Source organism: Sapajus apella, unplaced genomic scaffold, assembly GCF_009761245.1.
Source record: "Sapajus apella isolate SASKATOON/1434 unplaced genomic scaffold, GSC_monkey_1.0 scaffold10, whole genome shotgun sequence".
NCBI classification, from domain to species: domain Eukaryota; kingdom Metazoa; phylum Chordata; class Mammalia; order Primates; family Cebidae; genus Sapajus; species Sapajus apella.
In genome coordinates this window covers 41,734,591-41,754,870 of record NW_022436950.1, presented here as the reverse complement: position 1 = coordinate 41,754,870, position 20,280 = coordinate 41,734,591, and the positions used below count along the sequence as shown (strand labels likewise).

The 20,280-nt window shown below is 36.2% G+C and overlaps 1 protein-coding gene across 2 annotated transcripts in view; it reads right to left on the bottom strand.

Annotated features, from left to right (window-relative positions):
* Nucleotides 1-20,280, bottom strand: part of BOLL (boule homolog, RNA binding protein) — a 57,806-nt gene that overhangs the window by 10,752 nt on the left and 26,774 nt on the right. For both annotated transcript variants that reach the window (XM_032278764.1, XM_032278765.1), the window contains exons 8-10: nt 18,319-18,366; nt 17,384-17,512; nt 5,049-5,147 (exon numbers count right to left, since the gene is read on the bottom strand). In XM_032278764.1, the coding sequence (XP_032134655.1) occupies nt 5,049-5,147; nt 17,384-17,512; nt 18,319-18,366 (276 nt within the window). The remainder of the gene's footprint in view (nt 1-5,048; nt 5,148-17,383; nt 17,513-18,318; nt 18,367-20,280) is intronic.

Below are 20,280 nucleotides of genomic sequence, written 5' to 3'. Positions count from 1 at the left end.
AAGTAAAGAGTGTTCTACAAAATAACTAATCAGTATTTTAAAAAAGAATCAAGGTCATGAAAGACAACAAAAGACTATGTAAATGTCACAGATTGATGGAGAATAAGGAGACATGACAAATTAATGTAGGATTTAATATTACATCCTAGAACAGAAAAAGAACATTAGTGAAAAAGTTGATGAAGTTTGTAGTTTACTTAATAGGTCTGTAGTTTACTTAATAGTACTTTATGAATGGTAATTTCTTGGTTTTACTAATTGTTTTGATTATATAAGCTGTTAAAATCAGAAGTTGAGTGAAGAGATATATGAACTCTGTATTTTTTTTTACAACCTTTCTGTAAGTGTAAATTATTTTAAAATAAAATGTTAAAAGGCCAAGGACGTTTGGTAGAGTGGGATGATGGGGGAAAGATAATTGCTAGGATATCTATGCATGGATTGCCTCTCATTAATTTTGCTTGAAGCATGATGAATCCTGTTTTGATTTGTAAATTCGAGTCACAGTGTTTTTGTTTTGCTGTTAAAATTTCTGCACGTTCTTTTTGTTCCATTTATTCTGTATTCTTTTCTTGGGAATTACTATGTTTTGGTTGGATCTGTCTCTCTGCTCTCTCTATCTAGCATTTTATTTCATCATTTCATCTTTCATGTTATTTTCTTTTACATTCTGGAAGAATTAAAAACATCTTTCTCTGTCAAGGATTTCATTTTCTATTGTGACTACTGGTCTTTTATGACAAAGGCAAATATGATTCTTTCCATCATGTCAAACAGTTTTTGGGCAGTATTTTCTTACAGTAGCCAGCAACCATTTCATTTTTCCTATTTTTCAGTTTTCAATTGTTTTTTAAAGATCTATTATTGAGAATATGGGATATATTTTAAAAATTGCATTTAATTTCCTCTCATACATATGTTCTTATACATATTTGTACTATTCATCCTTGCCTTCAATTTAGTGCCATATTCAATTTTTTTCACAGAACTCATATAATATATATTTTTCTGTTTACTCATCCTTCAGTGGGGATCTACCCATGACAATTATAACTGGTGTCATGAACACTTGATTCTCCTAACTGTTCTATGTCCTCGCTTTTAGATTTACATCAAAAAGGAAGCATTTTTTTGCTCCTCCTGCTTAGTTCTTTATGAGTAAAAAATTTATTCTAGAGAATCTGAGGCTATTGTTTGGCTATATACAGCATATATGAAAATTTATACCTTCCTTATATGTTCAGAGTTACAAAGAACCAGCTTTTCCTGTCTCTTCCCTTTATATTATATTGCTTTATACTTGTCCTTCCTAGGTTTTACAGAATACAAGAAAATTTTAGTCTCTACATTGATTTATAAGAAGTATTAATGATACTCAAATGAGGAAATGGTTGGGAAAAACACACAAGCAGCATAAGCTTTTTATAAAATAGAGACAGTTGCTAATTTTTAGGTAAGTACATGCTTTGGGTCTTTGAACTAGAAGTAGATAGTGGTAGCACTTCAGATGCCTTTCCAATTTACTTCTGAATCATACTTTGTAGACCATTAGTTGTGTTTTTCATTTAAGTCCAATCAACACTTTAATTAGAAGAAATTCCTCATAGCCTGGCAAGTGGTTAAATATGATCCTTAACATCCACATGTTTTCATGGCTTGTTGGTAGATATGAGAGTTAAATAAAATACACATTGAACTTAATCCATATAAGTTTTATTAGACACTTATATTAATGCAAAAGTGTAAAAATACTGTAAGAAAACAAAACACTTTAGAATTCTCCACTCATACCCTTCATACCTTGGGATTTGATATTTATCTTAGAAACAGAATAGTTCACCTACCCAGAAACACAGATTTTCCTTTTGTTCCTTCCTAGTTGGTGGAATAATTTTGACATTATGTGGCTTCGTTTTGTTGACTTTAAAACTTAATTCTCTTGTTTTATTTTTTAAAATTAGAGATGTCTTGCCATATTGCCAGGCTGGCCTCAAACTCCTCGCTCAAGTGATCTTCCTGCCTTGGCCTCCCAAAGTGCTGGGGTTCAGGTGTGAGTTACGACACCTGGCCTAAAACTTGATTCTGTGTAAGATGTTACTGCTGAGTTAGGGAATAATAGCCCTAATTAGTATCATATTAATCTAGTTACCTTTATATTGGTCTGTTTTGTATTTATTCATTTTTGTATTTGACTTGACAGAGTATGTAGGCTATGGCTTACAGTCAATGAGTAGTTTCTGGTAAACAGTACCTCACAGAAGTTAGACTTGTGCTCTGAACTCTGTATAATATTTCTATTTCATTGAATAGATTTGTTGCTTCCAGATAGTTTTGACATGTGAAATTCCTACTTTGGGATATTCTCGATTAACATTCACAAAGTTGTAATCGTTAGAGTTTTAGAAATGACTTATGCTTATAAAAACAACAGATTCAAACTCTTCCAAAGAATATTTCCACTTTTCTATTTTAAAAATCACCAAGATTTTTGGTACTAGAGAAAATTTGCATTGGAGGTAAAAAAAGGCTAGTGTTTCAAATGTTGTTCACTAATATTTTAATATTAGTAATATGTTCTAGAAAAAGATTGTTTTGTAATATAGAACAACATTTGTATATTAAGATTTCCATGTTATAATACAAATGTACTATAAATAAAAATAGATAATTTGCCACACAGTAATACATGCATATTAAAGCATTTCTACAGTTACACAGTACTAGAAAACTACAGAAGTGGTTTTGGAGAGTGTCTGTCTTTGAGTGGGGCATTAATTTGTATTCAGGGCCACTAAATCACCTAAAGAAAAATATTGAGTATAAAATGCATAGAACATTTAACCTTAAAAAATAAAAACAAGAAACACAAAATTCTACATAATTGTCTTGCGTTTCAGTTTTGACTTTGGAAGTCCATTATTATTTTTTTTCATCTCTAACAAAAGAGGAATTAGTGATTAAAAAATATAAAATTTTTTTTTTTTTTTTTTTTTTTGAGACGGAGTTTCGCTCTTGTTACCCAGGCTGGAGTGCAATGGCGCGATCTCGGCTCACCGCAACCTCCGCCCCCTGGGTTCAGGCAATTCTCCTGCCTCAGCCTCCTGAGTAGCTGGGATTACAGGCACGCGCCACCATGCCCAGCTGATTTTTTGTATTTTTAGTAGAGACGGGGTTTCACCATGTTGACCAGGATGGTCTTGATCTCTTGACCTCGTGATCCACCCGCCTCGGCCTCCCACAGTGCTGGGATTACAGGCGTGAGCCACCGCGCCCGGCCAAAAAATATAAAAAATTTTTTAGATATATACATGGTCTCACTCTGTTGCCTAGGCTAGAACGCAATGGCGTGATCATAGCTCACTGTAACCTTGAATCTTTGGGCTCAAGTGATGCTCCTGCCTCAGCCGCCTGAGTAGTTAGCACTATAGGGGTGCACCACCATGCCCAGCTAGTTAAAAAGAATTTTATTTTGTAGAGACAGGGTCTCACTATGGTCTCAAACTTCTGGCTTCAAGCAATCCTCCTACCTTGGCCTCCCAAAGTGCTGGGATTACAGGTATGAACCACCACAGTTGGCAAGAATTGGTAATCTTTATATGACTATATTAAAGAGTAAGATACCAGTTTCTCTGTATAATTTCTGATGTTATCTACTCACAGACCTAAGAAAATTTAGAGAATATATAAAACTAGAATAATTAAATTTTAAGAATGTTTAACATTAATATCCTTTGGAAATTTCTCCTATCCAAATACCACCCACCACTCCGTCCTCTATTCAAATTATTCAATTTGTATAATTGTATAAATTATACAATTTCCATCACTTGTGCTATAGCTCTCTCTCAGTAACTGAAAATAACTATCACTTATATAATACGGCATAGCAATATCAGCGATTTCTGCATAAGTATATTTGGAGTAAATGTTAACGTCAGAAGAAGTCTGTTTTAGAAGATTTTCTAACAATACTAAAAATGAAGCCTCTATAAGTAATAGAGGTTTTGACACTATGTCAAAATTACAGTTTTATTTCACATTTGCTGTATAGTGGTAAAGGCAGTGGAGGGATGCAGTGAGTGGTAATGGCAGTGAGTGGTAATGGCAGTGAGTGGTGATGGGGTGAAGGGACATGAGAAGGCTGGGAGGCTTCTTAAAGTAAGACTGTCTTGGTATTGAGTTCAACACATAGGATGTGCCAGAACATAAAAATGAGTGTGAAATAGCTAAAACATCCATTATTTTAATGCAAAGACTATGCCTACCTTCCTCACCAAAGTACACTGTATGCAGGATTCATATTACCATCTCAGCAGTTGATAAATCTGTGGCTGTTTACTGCAGACAAAGTTCATTTACTTAAAGGGATGATGAAAGAGTTTCACTAAGAAACTTGGTCCTAAGGGAATATGAAAAATTCCCTGCTACATAGTAGATAGTTAAAATATGTTGATTATATACATGGATATAACTAGATTATCATTCTTTGGCCTCAATCTGACTAAGGAGGCATGAACATGATTCCCAAACTGGAAGAGGAGATCATTAATTGTTTTCACCTCCCCATAAATATCACATGCCATCAACATAGATAATAAAAATCAGAGTACTATATATTAAGTATCTAGAATAGGCAAATTCATACAGACAGAAAGCAGATTAGAGGTTACCAGAGACTAGGGGTTGGGAGGAAGCACAAAGGAGGAGTTATTGCTTAACGGGTGCAGAGTTTCAACTTGGGATGAGGAAAATGTTTGGAAACAATGGTGATGGTTGCATAGCATTGTGAATGTAATTAATGCCATTGAACTGTACACTTAAGAACGGTTAAAATAGAAAATTTTAAGTTGCATATATGTTAGCATAATACATAAAAAATTGACCATTATAGTTAATTTAGAATTATATTTCCTTCACATGAAAGAGTTTGCTAATTCTGTACTTCTCATCATAAATATCCAAAGTTGTTCCTTTCTAAAAGAGAAGCTTGGAAAACTTGAAATACAATAGAAGAAAAACAAAGTAAAAAGTCAAAACAAACTTCTTACTTTAATTGGTTCAGGCTGCATCACAGGTGCAGGTATAGTGATGGCACTTGGAGCATAAACCTGGTGATATGTTGCTTGAACTCCATGATCAGAATAAGGCTGTTACAAAAAAGTGAGAGAAAAAATATTACCTTTCATTTATTAATTCAAAATATTTATTCAGCATTTACAATATACTAAACATCTTGCTATACAATGTAGAAATAGTTAAAAACACATTCCCCTATGTTTAATTAACTTATAATCTGACGAGGGAAATAGTACAATAATCATAAGTCCTTTAGACACGTATATGGATACAACAGGGAGGGGAAGAGATTATGTAAATGCAATTATGGCTTGTCCAGTAGATGGTGGTACCATTCATTGGGATATAGAATACAAGGAAAGCTTAATATTCATGTACTTGTGCATGAGGGGTTGGAGAGAGGAGTTAGGTTTGTGATATACAAAATTTGTGATATTTGTAGGAATTCTAGTAGAAGTATACTATTGATAGATGTGGCTCTAGACCAGCATTGTCAAATAAAAGTATAATGTGAGCTACACATGTTATTTAAAATTTTCCCATTGTCATGTTAGAAAAGAAAAAAAGGTAAAATTAATTTTTAGTGATGCATTTTATTTAAACTAATACATATTAAACTATTATCATATAAAAGTATAATCAATATAAACATTACCAAGATGTTTTACATTCTTTTTTCATATGGTGTCTTCAAAACCCAGTATGTATTTTACACTTAGGGGACATCTCAATTTCGTTTTGCCACATTTCAAGTGCTCAATTGCCACATGTGGCTAGTGGCTATTGTAGTGGATAGTGCAGTCTAAAACTCAGGAGTGAGACTGGGGCTAGATATATGGCTATGGATGGTAACAACAGAATGAGTATATGTGGTGAAAGAATGGAGAACCAAATATGAAATCTGCCTTTAAAGGAAAACAAATGGAGGTAAAAGGATTGCCAGAAGAGAGTAGTATCATGGAAATCAAGGGTAGGAAGAGTTTTAAGGAGTAGGTATGATGTTTCTGAGAAGTCAAGACTAAAAAGGAAGGAAAGTTTGTGGCAGTTAGGAAGCCATTGAGGACCTTTGTCCAAGGCAGCTTTGGCAGAAAGGTAATGAAGTAGACTTCAGCAGGTGAGGAGTGAATGGATAGTGAAGTAGTAGAAATTCTGAATGTAGACTACTTTTTCAAGAAACTTGGCTTTGAAGGGTAGCAGAAAATTAGGGAATTGGTGAGGGTGTGTATCATAGTTATCAATAACATTGCCTCTTACAAGGTGCTAGGCACTATACAAAGAACTTTGTATACCATATCTCTAGTCTTTACATCAATCCTGCAAAATAGATTTTCCTGATGTCCTCATTTTACAAATAAGAAAATTTTGAAAGCAAGACTATGAAGGATTAAGTAATTCCTCAAAGTAACACAGAAAGCGGTGAACCAATGGAGACAAGAAGACTTCAAATACAAGAGAGAAAAATAACAGTAGATGGAATGAGGTCCCTGAAGAGGAGGGAACTGACAGCATCTAGATTGCAAGAGGTATAAACAACCTTGGACAAGACTGAAAGTCACTAAATAAATATAAGAAGCTAAGGGTGAGTTAGGATTCAGGTAAGTTTGTGTTTTGGGGTTGGAGGCTGAGCTGGTTTCCACAAATTGGTTCTTACTCTGCAAAAAAGAAGGTAAAGCTATATTCTCAGAATGACACAGGCAGTTGTTGGAGTGGGGGCAATCTGGTAGTACTGAGGGCTTGGCAAAGGTTTAATATAATCATTGAAATAAGTGAGTGAAGATGCTAACTTTTTTTTTTTTTTAAAAGGAAGTCTGACTAGAACACTCTTAAGAAAAGTCCTGAAGTTCTTAATTTTAGGGAAAAAAACTATAAACCATCCCAACTCTATTCATTAAGTTATTTATTAGTCAGACTATACTGTCTGCTAGAAACAATATTGAAATCAAAACATGCAAATATTTTGTACAGAAATACCACACAAAGTACAAGTTATAAGATAATAATGAGCAATATTTTCAGAAAAGCCTTACTAGATTCTATTAAATAGTGCATATATTCTGACAGTATCTGATATCAGGAATTAAAAATATGATTTAATGCCAAAAGAGATTCTGACAAAAAATCAAATGCAAAAGCATTCTTATCTCCCTACCTTCTCCTTGCAAACAAGAAAATAACAAAGAGGACAAAATATAGATTTTTAAAATGCCATCATCAATTAAAAAGGAAAACGTCTATGAGTCCCAAACCACACACAATGTAAAATGTCTGCTAACTGCAAGTTGGACCAATATAGAGGAAGATTCTGACGCCTCCTCAGACATCAGAAAGGATAAAGATTTCCCTAGAGGTTTATGTTCCGGAAGACCTCTTCAAAGATATTTTAGAGTCTTGAGTGCAGAAGTATGTATTGGTTAGGGTGAAGTAGAAGCACAAAATATCTCCACAGAGATCCTATTTTACATGACTTAGTAACAGAGAAGGTAGAATTGATGGAGAAATCATATTTATACATTTTTTCTTGTCTACTATCTAGCTTTTACATAAGGAACACTGCTGGAGGTGAAGCAGGATAAAAGTGGGAAAGGAAGTAGTACTGCCACATCCCAATACAGAATACCTGTGATAAAAAGGACTTCACAAGGAATGAAAATGATCTCTGGTAAGGATGTGGAAGAAAGGGAATCCTTGTACACTGATGGTGGGAATGTAAATTAGTATGGTCATTTTGGAAAACAGTAGGGCGGTTTCTCAGAAAATTAAAAATACTCTCATGTGATCTAGAAATCCCATTACTGTGTATACATATCTAAAGGAAATGAAGTCAGTATGTCAAAGAGAAATCTGCACTTCCATGTTCACTGCAGCATTATTCATAATAGTCAATAGATATGGAATCAACTTTAGGGTCCATCAATGGGTGAATGGATAAAGAAAATGTAGTATCTCTATACACAATGGAATACGGTTCAGCCTTAACAAAGAAGGAGATCCTGTCATTTATGACAACATGGATGAAACTGGAGGACATCATGGTAAGTGAAATAAGCCAAGCACAGAAAGACAAATACTGCATGATTTCACTTATATGCAGAAGGTGAAAAAGTCAAACTCATAGAAGCAGAAAGAAGAATGGTGGTTGCCGGGGCTGGGGATGGGGAATGAGATGGAAGATATTGGTCAAAGGGTACAGAGTTTTGGTTCTAAAGGATGAATATGCTTCGGAGATCTACTATATAGCATGGTGACTACAGTTAATAATAATGTATTATATACTTGAAAATTGCTACGAATTAAGGCAGTTTAGATGTTCTCACCACAAACAAATAAAAAAAGGATAACCATATGAGGTGGTAGATTAACATGATTGGGGTAATCTTTTCACAATGTGTACATATATCCAAACATCATGCTGTACACTTTACACTGTACATTTACACTGTAAATGTATACCATTTTTTGTCAATTACACTTTGGTAAAGCTGGGGAAAAAAAGAAAAAAGCAACCACAAAAAAATATGTGGGTTATGAAACAAAGAATAAATAAATCCTAGTAAAAGTATTGATAGTAAACATTAAGATCCGACTGTGGAAATTATTGTCTCAGAACAGAATTATAATGTTAAAAAAGTAATAAAACAATGTACTTAAATTGAGAGGTGAATGCTAATTTCCTAATCTTTCATGACAATGATTTAAAACATATCATGCACATGGTATTGGTACAAAAACAGACACATAGACCAATGGACCAGGATAGAGAACTCAGAAATAAGACGGCATATCTACAACCATCTTCAACAAATCTGACAAAAACAAGCAATGGGGAAAGGATTCCCTGTTTAATAAATGGTACTGAGGAGGACCAGGGCAAGATGGCTGAATAGGAACAGTTCCAGTCTGCAGCTCCCAGGGAGAGCAACACAGAAGGCAGATGATTTCTGCAATCCAACTGAGGTATCCAGTTAATCTCATTGGGACTGGTTAGACAGTGGGTGCAGCCCATGGAGGGCGAGCAGAAGTAGGGTGAGGCATTGCCTCACCTGGGAAGTGCAAGGGGTCAGGGAACTCCCTCTCCCAGCCAAGGGAAGTCACGAGGGACTGTGCTGTGAGGGACAGTGCTATCAGGCCCAGATACTATGCTTTTCCCATGGTTTTCGCAACTTGCAGAACAGGAAATTCCATCGGGTGCTACATCACCAGGACCCCAGGTTTCAAGCACAAAACTGGGCGGCTATTTGGGCAGACACCGAACCAGCTGCAGGACGTTTTTTTGTTCGTACCCCAGTGGTGCCTGGAACCCCAGCCAGACACTCCTCTGGAAAGGGAGCTGAAATCAGGGAGCCAAGTGGTTTTGCTCAGCAAATCCCACTTCCATGGAACCCAGCAAGCTAAGGCCCACTGGCTTGAAATTCTTGCTGCTAGCACAGTTTGAGGTTGACCTGGGATGCTCCAGGTTGTGGGGAGGGGGACCCACCATTACTGAGGCTTGAGTAGATGGTTTTCCCCTCATAGGGTAAACAAAGCCTCTGGGAAGTTTGAACTGGGCGGAACCCACCTCAGCACTGCAAAGCTGCTGTAGCCAGATTGCCTCTCTAGATTCCTCCTCTCTGGGCAGGGCCTCTCTGAAAGAAAGGCAGTAGCCCCAGTCAGGGGCTTATAGATAAAACTCCCATCTCCCTAGGACAGAGCACCTGGGGGAAGGGGCAGCTGTGGGTGAAGTTTCAGCAGACTTAAACATTCCTGCCTGCTGGCTCTGCAGAGAGCAGTGGATCTCCCACTACAGTGCTCAAGCTCTGCTAAGGGACAGACTGTCTTCTCAGGTGGGTCCCTGACCCCATGCCCCCTGACTGGGAGAAACCTCCCAGTAGGGGTTGATGGACACCTCATATGGGAGAGCTCCAGCTGGCATCTGGTGGGTGCCCCTTTAGGACGAAGCTTCCAGAGGAAGGAGCAGGCAGCAATCTCTGCTGTTCTGCAGCTTCCGCTGGTGATACCCAGGCAAACAGGGTCTGGGTGGACCTCCAGCAAACTCCAGCAGACCTGCAGAAGAGGGACCTGACTGTTAGAAGGAAAACTAACAAACATAAAGCAATAACATAAACATTAACAAAAAGGAGTCAAGCAATAACATCAACGTCAACAAAAAGGAGTCCACGCCAAAACCCCAACCAAAGGTCATTAGCATCAAAGATCAAAGGTAGACAAATTCACAAAGATGAAGAAAACCCAGCACAAAAATGCTGAAAATTCCAAAACCAGGATGCCTCTTCCCCTTCAAAGGATCACAACTCCTTGCCAGTAAAGGAACAAAACTGGATGGAGAATGAGTTTGACGAATTGACAGAAGTAGGCTTCAGAAGATGGGTAATAACAAACTCCTCCGAGCTAAAGGAGCATGTTCTAACCCAGTGCAAGGAAGGTAAGAACCTTGATAAAAGGTTACAGGAACTGCTAACTAGAATAAACAGTTTAGAGAACATAAATGACCTGATGGAGCTGAAAAACAGCACGAGAACTTCGTGAAGCATACACAAGTATCAACAGCCCAATTGATCAAGTGGAAGAAAGGATTCAGAGATGGAAGATCAATTTAATGAAATGAACATAAAGACAAGATTAGAGCAAAAAGAATAAAAAGGAATGAACAAAGCCTCAAAGAAATAGGGGACTATGTGAAAAGGCCAAACCTACATTTGATTGGTGTACCTGAAAGTGACAGGGAGAATGGAAACAAGCTGGAAAACACATTTCAGGATATTATCCAGGAGAACTTCCCCAACCTAGCAAGACAGGCCAACATTCAAATTCAGGAAATACAGAGAACTTCACTAAAATACTCCTCGAGGAGACCACCCCAAGACACATAATCGCCAGATTCACCAAGGTTGAAATGAAGGAAAAAATGTTGAGGGCAGTCAGAGAAAAAGGTCAGGTTATCCACAAAGAGAAGTCCATCAGACTAACAGCGGATCTCTCTGCAGAAATCCTACAAGCCAGAAGAGTGTGGGGGCCAATATTCAATATTATTAAAGAAAAGAATTTTCAACCCAGAATTTCATATCCAGCCAAACTAAGCTTCATAAGTGAAGGGGAAATCAAATCCTTCACAGACAAGCAAAAGTTGAGGGATTTTGTCACCACCAGGCCTGCCTTACAAGAGCTCCTGAAGGAAGCACTAAATCTGAAAAGGAAAAACCAGTGCCAGTCACTGCAAAAACATACCAAAATGTAAAGATCATTGATACTATGAAGAAACTACATCAACTTATGGGCAAAATAACCAGCTAGCATCAAAATGACAGGATCAAATTCACAAAACAATATTAACCTCAAATGTAAATGGGTTAAATGTCAAAACTAAAAGGCACAGAACAGCAAATTGGATAGAGTCAAGACCCATTGGTGTTCTGTATTCAGGAGACACATCTCATGTGCAGACACATGTAGGCTGAAAATAAAGGGATTGAGGAATATTTACCAAGCAAATGGAAAGTAAAAAAAGAGCAAGAGTTGGATTCCTAGTTTCTGATAAAACAGACTTTAAACCAACAAAGATCAAAAAAGACAAAGAAGGGCATTACATAATGGTAAGGGGTTTAATCAACAAGAAGAGCTAACTATCCTAAATGTATAGGCACCCGATACAGGAGGACCCAGATTCATAAAGCAAGTTCTTAGAGACTTAGACTCCCACACAATAATAGTGGGAGACTTTAACACCCCACTGTCAATATTAGACAGATCAATGAGACAGAAAGTTAACAAGGATATTCAGGAGTTGAACTCAGCTCTGGAGAAGCGGACCTAATAGACATCTGCAGAACTCTCCACACCAAATCAACCAGTATACATTCTTCTCAGTACCACATAGCACTTATTCTAAAATTTACCACACAATTGGAAGTAAAATACTCCTTAGCAAATAAAAAGAACAGAAATCATACCAAACAGTATCTCAGATCACAGTGCAATCAAATTAGAACTCTAGATTAGGAAACTCACTCAAAACCGCACAACTACATGGAAGCTGAACAACCTTCTCCTGAATGACTACTGGGTAAATAATGAAATTAAGGCAGAATACAGATGTTCTTTGAAACCTATGAGAACAAAGACACAACATAACAGAATCTCTGGGACATAGCCAAAGCAGTTTTTGGAGGGGAACTTATAGCTCTAAATGCCTACAGGTGAAAGTGGGAACAATCTAAAATCGACACTCTAACATCACGATTAAAAGAACGAGAGAAGCAAGAGCAAACAAATTCGAAAGCTAGCAGATTATAAGAAATAACTAAGATCACAGGAAAACTGAAGGAGACAGAGACACAAAAAACCCTTCAAAAAAAATCAATGAATCTGGGAGCTGGCTTTTTAAAGAGATCAACAAAATAGATGGACTGCTAACCAGACTAATAAAGAAGAAAAGAGAGAAGAATTAAATAGACACAATAAAAAATGATAAAGGGGATAACACCACTGACCCCACAGAAATACAAACTACCCTCGGAAAATACTATAAACACCTCTACACAAATATACTAGAAAATCTAGAAGAAATGGATAAATTCCTAGACACATACACTCTCCCAAGACTAAACAAGGAAGAAGTCAAATCCCTGAATAGACCAATAACAAGTTCTGAAATTGAGGCAGTGATAGCCTACCAACCAAAAAAAGCCCAGGACCAGAAGGATTCACAGCTGAATTCTACCAAAGGTACAAAGAGGAGTTGGTACCATTCCTTCTGAAACTATTCCAAACAATAGAAAAAGAGGGATTCTTTTCTAACTCATTTTATGAGGCTAGCATCATCCTGATACCAAAACCCGACTGAGACACAACAAAAAAAGAAAATTTCAGGGCAATGTCCCTGATGAACATCAATGCGAAAATCCTCAGTAAGATACTGGCAGATCAAATCCAGCAGCACATCAAAAAGCTTATCCACCATGATCAAGTCAGCTTCATCCTTGGGATGCAAGGCTGGTTCAATATGCACAAATCAATAAACGTAATCCATCACATAAACAGAACCAGTGACAAAAACCATATGATTATCTTGATAGATGCAGAAAAGGCCTTTGATAAAATTCAGCATCCCCTTCATGCTAAAAACACTCAATAAACTAGGTATTAATGAAACATATCTCAAAATAATAAGAGCTATTTATGACAAACCCATAGCCAATATCATACTACATGGGCAAAAGCTAGAAGCATTCCCTTTGAAAACTAGCACAAGAGAAGGATGCCTTCTCTCACCATTCCTATTTGACATAGTATTGGAGGTTCTGGCCAGGGCCGTCAGGCAAGATTCAAAAATAATGAGTATTCAAATAGGAAGAGAGGAAGTCAAATTGTCTCTGTTTGCAGATGACATGATTGCATATTTAGAAAACCCCATTGGTATCAGCCCAAAATCTCTTTAAGCTGATAAGCAATTTCAGCAGTCTCAAAATACAAAATCAATGTGCAAAAATCACAAGCATTCCTATACACCAATAACAGACAGAGAGCCAAATCATGAGTGAACTCCCATTCAAAATTGCTACAAAGAGAATAAAATACCTAGGAAAACAACTTACAAGGGATAAGAAGGACCTCTTCAAAGAGAACTACAACCGCAGCTCAAGGAAATAAAAGGACGCAAACAAATGGAAAAATATTCTATGCTCATGGATAGGAAGAATCCATATTGTGAAAATAGCAATACTGCCCAAAGTACTTTATAGATTCAATGCTATTCCCGTCCAGCTACTACTGCCTTTCTTCACAGAATTAAAAAAAGCTACTTTAAATTTCATATGGAACCAAAAAGAGCCCATATAGCCAAACAATCCTAAGCAAAAAGAACAAAGCTGGAGGCATCACTCTACCTGACTTCAAACTATACAAGGCCACAGTAACCAAAACAGCATGGTACTGGTAACAAAACAGATATATAGACCAATGAACTGGAACAGAGGTCTCAGAAATAACACCACACATCTACAACCATCTGATCTTTGACAAACCTGACAGAAACCAGCAATGGGAAAAGGATTTCCTATTTAATAAATGGTGTTGGGTAAACTGGCTAGCCATATGCAGAAAACTGAAGATAGACCCCCTTCCTTATAAAAAAAAATTAACTCCAGATGGATTGAAGACTTAAATCTAAGACTAAAACCATAAAAACCCTAGAAGAAAACCTAGGCAATACCATTTAGGATATAGGCATGGGCAAAGACTTCATGACTAAAACACTAAAAGCAATGGCAATAAAAGCTAAAATTGATCTATCGGATCTAATTAAACTAAAGAGCTACTGCACAGAAAAAGAAACTATCATCAGAGTGAACAGGAAAACCTACAGAATGGGAGAAAATTTTTGCAATCTATCCATCTGACAACGGGCTAATATCCAGGATCTACAAAGAACTTAAACAAATTTACAATAAAAAACCAAACAAATCCATTAAAAAGTGTGTGAAGCATATGAACAGATACTTCTCAAAAGAAGACATTTATGTGGGCAACAAAAGTATGAACAAAAGCTCATTATTGCTGGTCATTAGAGAAATGCAAATTAAAACCACAATGAGAACCATCTCATGCCAGTTAGAATGGTGATCATTAAAAAGTGAGGAAACATGCTGGAGAGGATGTGGAGAAGTAGGAATGCTTTTACACTGTTGGTGGGAATTGTAAATTAGTTCAACCATTGTGGAAGACAGAGTGATGATTCCTCAAGAATCTAGAACCAGAAATACTATTTGACCCAGCAATCCCATTACTGGGTATATACTCAAAGGACTATAAATCATTCTGCTATAAAGACACATGTACACGTATGTTTACTGCAGCACTATTTACAATAGCAAAGACTTGGAACCAACCCAAATGCCCATCAATGATAGAATGGATAAAGAAAATATGGCACATATACACCATGGAATATACTATACAGCCATAAAAAAGAATGAGTTCATGTCCTTTGCAGGAACATGGATGAAGCTGGAAACCATCATTCTCAACAAACTAACACAGAAACATAAAACCAAACACTGCATGTTTCACTCATAAGTGTGAGTTGAACAATGAGAACACATGGACCTAGGGAGGGAAACGTCACACACACTGGGGCCTGTTGAGGGGTGGGAGACAATGGGAGGGAGAGCATTAGGTGAAATACCTAATGCAGATAATGGGTTGATGGGTGCAGCAAACCACCATAGCACATATATACCTATGTAACAAACCTGCACATTCTGCACATGTATCCCAGAACTTAAAAGTATAATAAAAAAAAATGTTTCTGGGAAAACTGGCTAGCCATATGAAGAAAATTGAAACTGGACCCCTTCCTTACACCTTATACAAAAATTAACTCAAGATGGATTAAAGATTTAAATGTAAAACCCAAAACTATAAAAACCGTGGGAAAAAAATCTAGGCAATACCACTCATTCGGGACATAGGCACAGGCAAAGATTTAATGATGAAAACATCAAAAGCACTTGCAACCAAAGCAAAAATTGACAAACAGCATCTAATTAAGTAAAGGGCTTCTGTTCAGCAAAAGAAACTATCATCAGAATCAACAGACAACCTACAGAATGGGAGAAAATTTTTGCTACCTATCCATCTGACAAAGGTCTAATATCCAGAATATACAAGGAACTTAAACAAATTTACAAGAAAAAAACAAGCAACCCTGTTAAAAAGTAGGCAAAACACATGAACAGACATTTCTCAAAAGAAGACATTTATGCAGCCAACAAACATAATGAAAGCTCAACTTCACTGATCATTAGAGAAATCCTAATCAAAACCACAATGAGATACCATCTCACACCAGTCAGACAGGTGATTGTCAAAAAGTCAAGAAACAACAGATGCTGGTGAGGCTGTGGAGAAATGGGAATGCTTCTTTGCATTGTTGGTGGCAATGTAAATTAGTTCAACCATTGTGGAAGACAGTGTGGTGATTCCCCAAAGACCTAGAGGCAGAAATACCATTTGACCCAGCAATCCCATTACTGGGTATATACCCCCAAAATATAAATCATTCTATTATAAAAATATATGCATATGTTTGTTCATTGCAGTACTATTCACAACAGCAAAGACATGGAATCAATCCAAATGCCCATCAGTGATAGACTGGATAAAGAAAATGTGGTACATATACACCATGGAATGCTATGCAGCCATAAAAAGGAATGAGATCATGTCCTTTGCAGGGACATGGATGGAGCTGGAAGCCATTGTCTTCACCAAACTAACACAGAAACAGAAAACCAAACACTGCACATTCTCACTTGTAAGTGGGAGCTGAGCAATGAGAATGCATGGACCCAGAGAGGGGAACAGTACACACTGGGACCTGTTGGGGGCTGGGGAAGGGAGAACATCAGGATAAATAGCTAATGCATGCTAGGCTTATCATCTGGGTGATGGGTTGATAGGTGCAGCAAAACACCATGGCACACGTTTACCTATGTAACAAACCTGTACCTCCTGCACATATATCCTGGATAGGTGCAGCAAAACACCATGGCACATGTTTACCTATGTAACAAACCTGTACTCCTGCAAATATATCCTGGAACTTAAAATAAAATAAAATAACATAAAACATAGCATGCACAGTTCCTGGTACACAGATGGTGAAGCTATCAGTAATAGATCAGAAATATAATTTAAACATGCTGAAGAGGATATTAAAATTTCTAATTATAAATTTAATTTACATTTTTGTAGGATAATTTTTTTTAAATTATAAAAAGGTATTTATTAGAAAATGCAAAAATTACAGATAATGTGATAAATTTGCCATTTATCATATATCTACTCTTTGTATCAAAATATAAAGAAACTGATCCATTTTAAAACTGATTCCAGGCACGGAAAAACAAACAAATCTTCCCATTAATTTTTTTTTTTTGGATAAATTTTGTAAAGATTTTTTTTCTTCTTCATCTTAATTATATGCTTTTGACTAATAGAATGTTAAGAACAATACAGATTGACAGCCAAAATGAGAATGCAGAGCATTTGAAATTTTACTATTTCAAGAAGATCAAGTCAAAGATTGGCATAGTGGAGCAAAAAGTTGATTTGGGGAATGGTTCAGAACTAATTAGTGAAAAAGTCTAAGATGATGCATTCTTAGATATAAGAGAGGGAAGAGAATAAATCAACAAAACAGAAGATGAAGCAGTTTCAATAAGGGTCTAGAACAAATTTAAAAAAGAGAGAAAAAGAAATAAATGTTAACATGAGGTAGTTATAGATCAATTACTTTAAGACTAATACATACCTCTGGAACTGAAGTTTCCATCAGAGACAGTGGAGGAGGAACACATCCACCATCCTGTGCAATTTCCACTGGTTGATAAATAACTTCAGAAGGTTGTAGGTATAAGAATGGAGCAGAAGAGGCAGGAGACTAAAATACAAAACCATATTTCTAATTCAAATATGATTAGTTATTTCTATTAAACCAAATGACTTACCCAACAGATGAGAGAAGTATCTGTTTTATATTTTCCTATTTTTTTTTTTTTTTAAGGAATAGCACATAAGTATCGCAGCAACAGATCAGGACCTAATCTGTTATAAATTCCAATTGAGTAGATGTAGTTAAAGAATCCTATCACTGGTAAGCACTAAAACTTCCTAATGACTCAGAACCTCATATATAAATTCAGATAATAATTATGATTATATTAGTATTACCAGTAAAGCTTGTAATAATGTGACCAATGGTATTTAAATTGACATAAACAGAGCTGCTCTCAGCTCTGTTACTTCTAATGGAAGTGGGAAAATGCCATTAAACAATTTTTTTGGTGATAAACTACTTGTTACCAAAGGTTGGAAAATAGAATACTTATTTAGGAACTGAATAAAAACTGAAGCCAAATCTGAAGTAAAGCTAGAAAAATTCTAAATTTTCAAATAACACTAATAGTGAAAAAGGGTAAATTTTCATGTTTATATAGCACTCATTTACAAAATGCTTTCACTTATGCATTATCATTTGATATTCACAAAAATCATGTAAGGAAACTTACAAAAATATGGTATCATTACATCCATTTTACAAATGAAGAAACTGAAAATGAACTGCTGAAAGAATCACAGTTAACAAATAGAAGAAGTCTCAAACGTAGTTCTCCTGACTTTAGTATTCATGCAGTCTTCACAAGAATATAATGAAAGAAGGATTTAAAATTAAAAGTTAACAGTTACCTGAGGAACACTCCACTGCCACTGTCCTGGTAAATACTGTGTAGTGGCCTAAAATGAAATAAAAGAAAACAAAAACTCACTCAGATTATAAACAAGCATAAAACTGGCTCTCTACAGGCAAAAATATGAAGTTAGATTCTCACGCCATACACAAAAATTAACTCAAGCCATATACAAAAATTAACTCAAAATGGATCAGAGACTTAAATGTAAGAGCAAAAATTATAAAACTCTTAGAAAAAAAACAGGTGTAAATGTCTGTGACCTTGAATTAGGAAATGTTTTAAAAATTATGACTCCAAAAGCACAAACAACAAAGCAACAAGAACAAAAAAATAGTTAAATTAGATTTCATCAAAACTCTAAAAAACTTTTGTGCAAGTGAAAATACAACCCACAGGATGAAAGAAAATATGGAACTTATATCAAGAATGCATAAAGAACTCTTACAGGGCCGGATGTGGTGGATCACGCCTGTAATCCCAGCACTTTGGGAGGCCAAGCCTGGCGGATCATGAGGTCAAGAGATCGAGACCATCCTGGCCAACATGGTGAAACCATGTCTCTACTAAAAATACACAAATTAGCTGGGTGTGGTGGTGTGCACCTGTAGTCTCAGCTACTCAGGAGGCTGAGGCAGGAGAATTGCTTGAACCCGGGAGGTGGAGGTTGCAGTGAGCCGAGATCGCGCCACTGCACTCCAGCCTGGCACCTGGCGACAGAGTGAGACTCTGTCTCAAAAAAAAAAAAGAAAGAAAAAAGAAAAAAGAAAGAACTCTTACAACTTAATAATCAAAAGACAAGTAATCCAGCTTAAAAACAGCCAAATGATATGAATAGACTTTTCTCCAAAGACGGTATATATATGGCCAATAAACACAAGAAATAATGCTCAACACCACTAGCCTTCAGAGAAATAAAAATAAAAACAATAATACAACACCACTTCATACCCACTAGGATGGCTTTAATCAAAAAAGTATATTTTAAGTGTTGATGGGTATGTGGAGAAATTAGAGCCCTCCAAATCTGCTGTTGGGAATGTAAAATGGTGCAGCCCTTTTGAAAATAGTCTGACATTTCTTTAAAAGGTTAAACATAGAGTTATCATATGACCCAGCAATTCCACTCTAGTTATAATACCTAATAAAAATAAAAATATGTGTCTACATAAAAATTTTTATGTGAATGTCCATGGCAGCATTATTTATAACAGTCAAAAGACGAAAACAACTCAAGTGTCCATCATCTGATGAATGTATAAACAAAATGTGGTATACAGTGCAGCCATATAATTGAATATTATTCAAGAATGAAGTACTGAGACATGCCATCACATAGATAAGTCTTCAAAACATTATGCTAAATGTAAGAAGCCAGTCACAAAAGACCTCATATTGCATGATTCATTTTATAGAATATATCCAGAATAGGCAAATCTAGAAAAACAGGTAAGTAGATGACTGGTTGCCTAGGGTTGGGATAAGGGGGAAAATAGGAGTATCTGCAACTATTCAGCTCATCCATTGTAGCAGAAAAGGAGCCACAGACAATAAGTAAACAAATGTGGCTGTGTTCCAATAATGCTTTATTTACAAAAACAGTCTGCTGGCTGGAGTTTGGTCTGCAAACCATAGTTCGATGACCTTGCTCTGGACCAAAATGGTTTGGCATTATAGTTCTCTTATCCCCAATTTCTTACTAGAATTGATGAAGAGTCCTGGTTAACTGAAAGAGGATGTCATAATATATTATTTACTTTAATATAAATTGAATATTATTTACTTTAATATAAATTATTTACTTTAATGTAAATTATGTGAAACACTGACATATGTTAACATTAAAAAACCAACTTGCATCCAATACCTATATCTTACTTGGGGAATTATTGCTAAAGACTTTTTAGATTAAATGTTAGTCAGGGGACCAAAACTGACCTCATTGTATTTGGTAAAAGAA